Raw genomic sequence first — 9,034 nt, 5'->3', positions numbered from 1 at the left:
GAAGTGTATGGAGCGGCGGTCTCGCAGCACCCTGGTGCCGTGGCATGGAAGTGCATGGAGCGGCGGTCTCGCAGCACCCTGGTGCCGTGGCGTGGAAGTGCATGGAGTGGCGATCTCGCAGCACCCTGGTGCGGTGCCGTGCCGTGGAAGTGCATGGTGCGGCGGTCTCGCAGCACCCTGGTGCTGTGCAATGGAAGTGCATAGTGTGGTGGTCTCGCAGCACCCTGGTGCCGTGGCATGGAAGTGCATGGTGTGGCGGTCTCGCAGCACCCTGCTACCATGGTGTGGAAGTGCATGGTGCCGTGGCATGGAAGTGCATGGTGCGGCAGTCTCACAGCACCCTGGTGCCATGGTGTGGAAGTGCATGGTGTGGCAGTCTCACAGCACCCTGGTATCGCAGTGTGGGTGGTGCTGTGCACACCAGTAGCATGGCATGCAGCCTTAGTGCCATGCTGTCACGGGCAGCGTTATGCTATGTAGGTGTCACTGTGCTGTCAGGGTGCCATGAGATCTATATCCCGTGATGCCGAGGGGCTAGTACCTGCTGTAACCTCTGAGCACAACACCTCAAGAACCTGAACCACTGACCCAAGGTCTCCCTCCCAATAATTGGGCTCACATGTGATCAGGCAGCTAACAGACACCTACCACCCCAGCCCCGAGGAGGAGGAAGGACCCTTTCACGACATCGACCAACTTTGGAACCAGTAAGATGTTTCGAACTTTGCAAACCAACCAATGAGAAAGGGGAGGCGGGACTTCCGGCGCTGGTTGCTAAGACAAGCGCGTTTCTCTCCTTAACAACCAAGCGAAGCTGATATTTTGGGTTCAGAGCCGAGGAGGCGCAGGTGAGACCGAGTCCTTCCCCCGCCTTCTCCCTCCCGGGCCCGCCCCCTCTCCTGCCAGCGGACAGGCCCCCGCCCCCCAGCCAGGGACCCCACCCAGCCGGGGCTCCCGCCGCAGCCAGGGTCCAGCTCCCGCCCGGGATAGCGCCGTCCCCCCCCCCCCCCAGTCCCTTCTAGGTTCTGGTTATAGCCCCTCCCTCCCCCGGCCTGTGCGATCTGCAGGGCCCCTCCATGATGGGGGAGGGGGGGCTCCTGTCCTCATATGGCTTGATGGCCGCAGCCACCCCAGTGGAGTCTCCACTGTGCTCTATATGTGTGTGTGTGTGTGAGTGAGAGAGAGAGAGAGAGAGAGAGAGAGAGAGATTATTTTTGCTCCCTCCAGGCCATATCCCCCCCTCCGTCCCCATGTCAGGTGGGTCTGATGCCTGGAGCAGGGGGCCTGTGAAGGAGGCACAATGCTCAGAAGTGGGTCTGATGCCGCCAAACAGGAATGGGTCTCCAAGGAAGTTTCTGTGGGGTTGTTATAAACCAGCTCTGTTTAAAATTAAAAGACTTTTATGGATGAAATGTCTCTCAACAGCATTTCTTCCCAACCTGGTTGTGTGTTTAAACTGTCTGCTGTATATGAAGGAGTCTGAGATGGATTGTATGTGTCATGGGGCCTGGAGTTGTGGGTGAGACGTTTGGGAGATAAACCTGAAACACCACAACAACTCAAAGGAATTGCCTCATTCCAACCATCTAGTTTGCTATCCTGTCTTCCACCATCTGTGATTACTGCTGAGTACTTCAGAGGGATGTGTAAAACTCCCACAATCCCTTCTGGGAGAACCCATAGCCCTAGTACTTGTTACTTTAGTTAGTATGTCTGCAGACTGGACTTACTATGGCCTCAGAGAGGTATTGGGTGTTTTATTGCCCAGTGATGGAACATTAGCTTGTCAGGACCTCTTTTCAAAATACATTTATGATGCTTCTGCTTTCTTTGAGGCAGTAGGGGAGTGTCTTATGCCAGACAGGAGAACCAAAGAAGAGACCAAGGTGAAATGTTCTGAATTTGCCCATCAGAGAGTGCTGTAGGACCGCGTCACCTTCTGAGCGACTGGCCAGGCATAGGCCCAGAGAAGTGGTGCAGCAGAGTCTGTTGTGGCACTCCTGTGATTGGCAAACGCTGGAGTTGAAAACAGCAGTTGAAAAACAAACCAAAACAGCCCATTAACTATTTTCATCCTGAAACGCACACAGAATCTGTTCCTGTTGCACGCACACTTTGGCCCCATTGTGAACAGTATTGTGTCCTGAAAAGAACAGGACAACAGCCTAAGGCAGAAGATGGTTGATGCCATGCTCTCTGGCTATTGGAAAGCAGTGCTGTAATTTCACTGTGTCCTGACCCCTCACTAGTAACCAAGCTGCCATCAAGTCAGAGCCCTATGTCTCTTTATGGAGTTGTGCCCCTGAGACGTGCAGCACATTTGAAATCTTGACTATAGAAAGTGACAACTTTTTGTAAGCACTTTATCTCTGTAATAAATTGTAACAGAGCTCTCCAGGTTAATTATATACTGTGGAGAAGCAGTAAGCAATGGAGGAGATGGCAGGAGTCACATCTTGCTCCTCATAGTGATCAAACTGGACCTTTTTTAAATTCAACTTTCTTATCCCCCCTCCCCCTCTTTTTAGCAGGGTTCTTTGGGCAGAGAACCTCCTGCTTCTGCTGAAACTGTTCTGCCTGATTCTCAAGAGTTCCATCCCTCTGGCCCACCTGCACTGCAGCATCTGGCTGGTCCTAAGTAGGCACCTCTGCCCCCTTTCAAGGTCACAGTGGAAGGACCATGGCAGACACCGGGGAGGGGAAAAAGGAGGAAGCAGATTATAAAAGACTTCACAGCTTCCCGCTGATCAGGGTAAGAACAAGGGTGGGCATGTATGATCATGAGAATTTCAAGGTACAAGGATGGGAGATAAATGTATTTCATTCGTACTTACCCTCCAAACCAGTTTGTCCTCAACTTCTGAGTAGCTACAAGAATATGATCATATCATACCAATTCTATCTGAGGGCTGCACCCTCCTACCATTTCCCCATGTTCCACTCTACTGTGAGGCAACTTAGAGGCAGCCTGCTCCAAAATTTATTAATGTTGCCACTCAGTCAGCCACAGCGAGCTCAGGCAATCCCTTTCTGACCCTACTCCTTCAGCGCTGAGCATGCTGCCTTTACAGCACTCCCACCACATTCAGGGTACTCTGTGCAGCTTGGGGGTTTTGGTTTTTTTTGTTGTTGTTTTTTTTAGAGGAGTTTGGATAAGAGACTTCTCTAGTCAATGAGATAATAGAACAGGGGAGAATGATGCGTAACTTAGATTTCCCTGTAGGGCTTATTGCAATAATATCTAAGGGCTGCCTACCTACTCTTACCACAATATTAGCACAAAATATATGATCTATGAGGAAAAGTTAAATAAATCTTAAATTCAGCTTGGAATAAGCAGTTGCAGTTCCATGGGCGTGTCAGGACTATAATCAGCAGTGTTGTAAATAGTGGTATAAATTGTTCAGAAGGTAGTAACGGAGCATAACTTTTACCTACTTGGCATTGAGTGGTTGTGCAGGAATGAGTGCAGCTGACATGTTGAGGCTGTACAGGAGAGGGTGGGATGTATAGGAAAAAGAAATGAGGAGAGCAACTAACACACCTTCCCTTTATCTTAACTCCCCCATTAGTTAATTTTTTCTCTTGTACCTCCCTCTTCTCACCCCTTTATTCTGCCCTCACTCTGGTCTCCCATTGACTACACTGATGCAATTGAGAGCAGACCTTGACTCGCTGCATGTGTCATGCTTGTCTTGGAAACACAAGGAATGCCAAATTGGGACAAGTCTTGTTGCTGTGTCACTTACACCCATTTTCTTCTCCAGCTCTCCCCACTGCTCACAACACTCCTGAATTCGGCCCTAAATAGTCTAACTTGGCTATGTGGCAACGAAGCACACCAGGAAGGGAAAGGGGAATGGTTTAGGGGGATCCCAGAGGTACAGCTAGGAGTGAAAGATGAAACTGAGCAAAGGGAAAGCCTCAGTCTGTTAGGCTGTGGAATACTCTCCTAATGGAAAAAGCAGAAACTTCATCACTTGTAACTTAAATCACTGAATCGCTGGAATATAAGCAGGGAACAATTCTGCATTGACTGGGAGGGAGGGAGGAACAAGAGGTGACATCATAAGCCTCTTCCATCTTGAGCATTTACATTTCTCCAAAGGCAGAGCTATTTCTGATCTCAAGCCCTTGGCATTTGAGCTCTCCTATGGGTGATGCTCTTGCGTCCTCTGCGGTACAGATCAGAGGAGCTAGCATGTGTGATTATTTTTTTTCTGCTTGTATCCAAGAATGTAGGGCACAGCCGTGCCATGATAGAGGGAGCAGGTGACACCAGCTTATCTGCTCTTCTGTCTTGTGCCCAGCTCTTTGGGTTGCTGAGCTCCCTTGTTTGCTTGTTTTTCCCAGCACACAGACATGCCAGAGGAGATGCGAGTGGAGGCCATGGAGCTGTGTGTCACCGCCTGTGAGAAATACGCCACCAACAATGAGGTAACAGTCAGTGCTAAGAAGGTTATTTTGTCTGGACATGCTGGTTGCAGTCACTCTGTCTCCATACCTGGGGAATCTTCTGGAGCAAGAGTAGAGGGGGTGGCAGAAGGGAGGTCAGACACTCTGGTCCCAATTTTCTGTTGCTTTGTTCCTGCATTGAGCACAAGGAGAAAAGGGAAGAGGGAGGAAAGGTGACTGGAATCCCAGACTAGGCTCTCAGCATTGATCAGAGAAGCCTCAGGCCTGTTCTAACTTAGTCTGCTTCCCATGGCCTCTTGTAAGCGAGCTTTCTGTATTCTGAGTGAAGTGGGAGGAGGTTTCTGATCCAAGGATCACTTAGGGGCACTGCACAGGCAAAGGGGTTATGCTCCTTCCTGAATTAACATACTTGGCCTAGTACATCTCTTTATCCCTGGTTCTCAAGATGCTTTCTGGCTGAGCAACGAGACAGTCTGCTTGTTACAATGGATGTTCAGTGCTAGGAATGAGTAAGAACTAGAAGGGAGAGTGGGGGCGTTTTTCATACCTTCCATTTGCTCCCGTGCCCCAGTCCCAAAAGTTGTCTTGCTGATTTCGCTGCAAGGAAAAAGGGATTCCCTAAAAAAACAATAAAGAATAGTGTTCTGATTCTCCTGTCAAACTCATTCTTGTGTGACTTAAATCCTGATTCAGACCAGTGTGAGTGAGAGGAGAATCAGGCTCTAGATACAGACCTCTAATATCTCCTACTGGGTTTTCAGAAGTCTGCAGCAAAGGAGTCTGGGTGCTCATCAGTGGAGCTCTGCTGTACTGTAACCTCATCCTAGTTCTCACCCTCCTCCTGAGAGTCATGTTAAAGGGAGGGCAACCGTGGGGAATTTGTATGCACAAATACACCCCTCCTATCTCTCTGACCTGCTGCTCCCTCTGCATACTCCTGGACTCTCTCTCTTTATTCCTCAGAGTGCCGCTAAGATGATCAAAGAGACAATGGACAAGAAGTTTGGCTCCTCGTGGCATGTAGTGATTGGTGAGGGCTTTGGCTTTGAGATCACCCATGAGGTGAAGAACCTGCTGTACATGTTCTTTGGCGGCAGCCTGGCTGTTTGTGTCTGGAAGTGCTCCTGACACATCTCCTTATGTCCAAGGCTCACCACATACAAGGGATTTCTTCATTCCTTTCACAGGTTTTTGTAAAATCTTGAGGCAGGGCTTTATTTTTAATAGGAAAATGTGGAGATTTTTTTTCATACTTATGTACTAGTTCCCTGGGATACGCTGTGTGTGTGTGTGCGTGTGTAAATCTGCTGAGTTATCTAATCCAAGTTCAAGGGGTAGCTCACTTTGATCTTGTGTCTCTCTTTGCTTAAATGATAAGATTAGGCAGGAAGGGATCTGGTGGGTAGGTAATCCTGTGGGATGCTGTTTATGAAGCCATACATCAGATCTAGGAGTGTGTGTGAAAGGGAAAAGGGTGCTAACCCAGCCATGCCATCTTCTCCTATCTTTCCACACTATTTTCTCTCTTCTCTGAAGTCCCTCCTACACCATGGAAAGGTTCTGGTGACCAATGTCTGCCCCGCCCCAACGATCAATGTTGACAGTATTTCTCCCCTCTCATTTTCTTTCTGTCCCCATCTAGGATGACCTTTTGGAACAGGTCATGTGAAGGATCTTCCCCCACTGTCCCAAACAGTACTAGGGGCTAAGTCTGCTTTCCTGCACCTCTCTCCCACTCTCTGGGACAAGAACATGACAGCTGAGCTGCCTGGGTGTGAGAAGAAAGTGACAACTTAGAAATCCAAACCCAGTGGGTGGTTGCTATGCAAACTGACCCCTCCTTTTCACACCCACTGAGCAGTGGCATAGCTCTAAAATGTTTGCAGTTTCTGGCACATGAGGGAGTGGGTGAAAACTCAATACAGCATTTGAATGCATCCTTAGGGGAGGCAAAAGCTCTCTGCACACCATGGGTGCCAGGATTGTGCACACTCCACATCTTGCTTAGAGGCTGGTGGTAATGGGGGAGCTCCATGTGAGCTGCCAGTTTGTTAGTCATCAGAGATTAATATACATTTGTTCTTTAGTCTGTTTTATCTTTTTAAAGCTGTGGGAAGGTGTTAAGAGAGAGAATGAGCCTACTTGTATTTTACATATATGGCTTATTTATATGAATATGGGGATTTTTTTAACAATAAAAAGTTTATTACAACGGTGGCTTTTGTGTTTGAGGTTTTCTCTTTAGAACCCATCGAGGTGGGGGCACAAAGGGAAGGCAGCCAACTGTGACTCGGTTCAGGCATCGTGCTTGGGACATGTCTTCACTCACTCTCCTGTTGGCTGGGTGACTTGTACCAGTGGGAAGAAGGAGGTCTATCCTCTTTAATTTGGGTTTTGTGCTGGTGGAAGGATTCAGTGCTGAGGGAAGGTTGCCAGATCAACAATGCTGGAGAGCAAAGTCTTCTGTTTATCTCTGGAGCAGATTCAACATGAGCAGCAGCAGAGCAGGCTACTCACACTCCCCACCTTCTGCCAATCTGCCTCGGCCCTGATCTAAAGGGGCAACCTCTAAAGAGGATTTGAGTCTCCGTGGCTCATTGGATTGTTGGCATTCTCAGAAGAGAGCCCAAGCAGTGCTACAGTCCATGCCAGTTCTTGTCTAATGAACAGATAGTAGTTAATATTCTTTCATGCTAATGAATAGTTAATAGCCGTGCATGCGCACACACGTGCATGCCTCCTGGTCATGGGTGCCCATGCTAGGGTCAGGCTGACCTGCAGAGATCAGAGAGAGGGAGGGGGGTTACCTCAGCAAACAATCTCTTGGCCCCACAGCCACCTGTTATCTGGTCATGTGGCTGCAGCCATGTCTCTGTGACCTGCACAAAACAAGCACATTCTGCTGAAGTTGGCTGGTCCCCAGAAATTAAGACCCCACGTCTGGAAGATAAAACTCCTCAGTTTCCTAAAGCAAGTGCAACTGGGGCATCTGGCAGGTTCCCATGTTCTCCTAAGCCTTTCCTGACAAGCATTTCCCTCTGCAGCCAGCAATCTTGGCCGTTCTGGAATGGGAGTAGCCACAGTCATTTTCCCTATTGGCTGGAGTGCACACCTTACCAACTTGTTCCATGAGTGCATCAGCAGTGGAGTTTCAAGGAGAAGCCTACTGGGCTGGCAGCAAGTGTGTTTCTCTGTGCTAAGGGGTGGGGAGAGGAGAAGAGAGGTTTGTCCTAGTGTGACTTTTCTTGCACCCAGTCCATGTGCTGTTACCATCATCCTACCATCGTAGAGTGCTTGAGTCACAGGTGGGGAGGGAGGTGGAAAACTGCAGGGTGGCATGTGTCAGCACCAACCAGCATGACCCTTCCTATCTGCCAGCTGGGAAGGGCCATGATCCTCCAAAATCCAATTATAAGCAGTGCCTCATTTGTGATGTACTTTACTGCGGAGGGGAGCAGGGCTCCATAACATTCTGCTATTGGACTGCATGGTGGGGAGTCCTGAGTCCATGAAAGCACTGGAAAGGTCGCAGAGAGAGTGGCCATCATGGACTCCTTGCCCAAAGGGAGACTCAACTCTAGCAGGCAGGAGATGGGAGGCAGGAATCTGAACACTTTCCTGCAATGATGTCATGGCAACAAGATGCACTGCTACATAGCCAGATGAGAAGTGTTGGCTTTGAAGCTCTCCAGCTCTCGTTTCGCTGCAGGCTCAGACCTGACTCCATGAAAAATCTTTCGGTTAATATTTAATGCTGGCATTGAAGTGATGCAGAGCCTGAGGGTTGCAAGCGTCGCGTCCACTGTGACACTAACTCACTGCTGTCACAAGGGATGAGGATTTTGAACACTTCTAATGTAAGCCTGGGATCTCTGTTAACGGGCAGGCTCCCACACATACAGTGATGATGATGAGCCCACAAGTTGGGTATGGGATCCCCACACACAGACTGACCTCAAACCCACCTCTGTGACCTGGGGAGGTGTGGGGACCCTACACACCGACCCAGCTCAGATTTGGCCCTATGACATAGGAGATGATAACTCCACTGCTCAATTGTGGGGGTCCCCATGCACAGAGCAGGGACCAACTCATTTGACATAAGCCACTGAATAGCAACCAGATGGTAAAAACTTTTGGGAAGCAGGGACCTAATGGTCTGTATTCCATTGACAATCCCTTTGAGCATATTTGTTCCCCCAGGCCAGGGCCAGCTTGGAACCAGTGATCGCCCTGTGAAAGGCTCTGTAGCCCTTCCCCAGTCCCTCAGCATTATCCATTCCCTGCTGCCTGGCTAGATAAGCAGGACTTTGAAGTCAGACATTTAGCTGGAAAGCTCTGCTCATATGAGCCCAGAACACGGATGCACTTAAGAGTTAATGTCTTTAGCACAGACTAAAGGGGGAAATAAGACCTGTGAATTTACTATTACTGCAGCGCAAGGAATGAAATATAGCATTGTCAGAATCTGGGGCGAAAGTGTCAGCTGGAGACAGTTACTAGGCAACCATTGCTCTATGGGACATGAGCAAGCAGAGAACTCCTCGTTCTCTCCACATCAATTCTGTGTGGATGTGTTCAAGAGATTGTGCGTGTGTCCTAGAGAACGTATGACTGT

At 49.1% G+C, this 9,034-nt stretch overlaps 1 protein-coding gene across 3 annotated transcripts; it reads left to right on the top strand.

Moving 5' to 3' along the window:
* Positions 1–745: 745 nt before the first annotated feature.
* DNAL4 (dynein axonemal light chain 4) lies at positions 746–6,629 on the top strand. Of its 3 annotated transcripts, XM_030546484.1 has the most exons (5): positions 757–848; positions 2,529–2,752; positions 4,354–4,437; positions 5,380–5,446; positions 6,059–6,629. In XM_030546484.1, exons 2-5 carry the CDS (start codon positions 2,681–2,683, stop codon positions 6,061–6,063), a joined length of 228 nt encoding a protein of 75 aa, XP_030402344.1. In that variant the 5' UTR covers positions 757–848; positions 2,529–2,680; the 3' UTR covers positions 6,064–6,629. The 3 variants fall into 3 exon arrangements, with proteins under 3 accessions (XP_030402336.1, XP_030402344.1, XP_030402331.1); XM_030546476.1 differs by having other exon boundaries at positions 746–848; positions 2,532–2,752; positions 5,380–6,629; XM_030546471.1 differs by having other exon boundaries at positions 5,380–6,629.
* The last annotated feature ends 2,405 nt before the right edge of the window (positions 6,630–9,034 follow it).

The sequence above is a fragment of the Gopherus evgoodei genome, chromosome 1 (genome assembly GCF_007399415.2).
Source record: "Gopherus evgoodei ecotype Sinaloan lineage chromosome 1, rGopEvg1_v1.p, whole genome shotgun sequence".
NCBI lineage: Eukaryota > Metazoa > Chordata > Testudines > Testudinidae > Gopherus > Gopherus evgoodei.
The sequence above is the reverse complement of the archived record's forward strand: the minus strand, read 5'-3'. Positions and strand labels throughout refer to the sequence as shown.

What these genes read in the sequence shown, in the direction of transcription:
- DNAL4 (XM_030546476.1), top strand. Translation starts at nt 2,681, where the DNA reads ATGGCAGACACCGGGGAGGGGAAAAAGGAGGAAGCAGATTATAAAAGA. An exon ending in ACAGCTTCCCGCTGATCAGG is followed by an intron (nt 2,753 to 4,353) that starts GTAAGAACAAGG and finishes TGTTTTTCCCAG; the next exon opens with CACACAGACATGCCAGAGGA. An exon ending in AATACGCCACCAACAATGAG is followed by an intron (nt 4,438 to 5,379) that starts GTAACAGTCAGT and finishes TTTATTCCTCAG; the next exon opens with AGTGCCGCTAAGATGATCAA.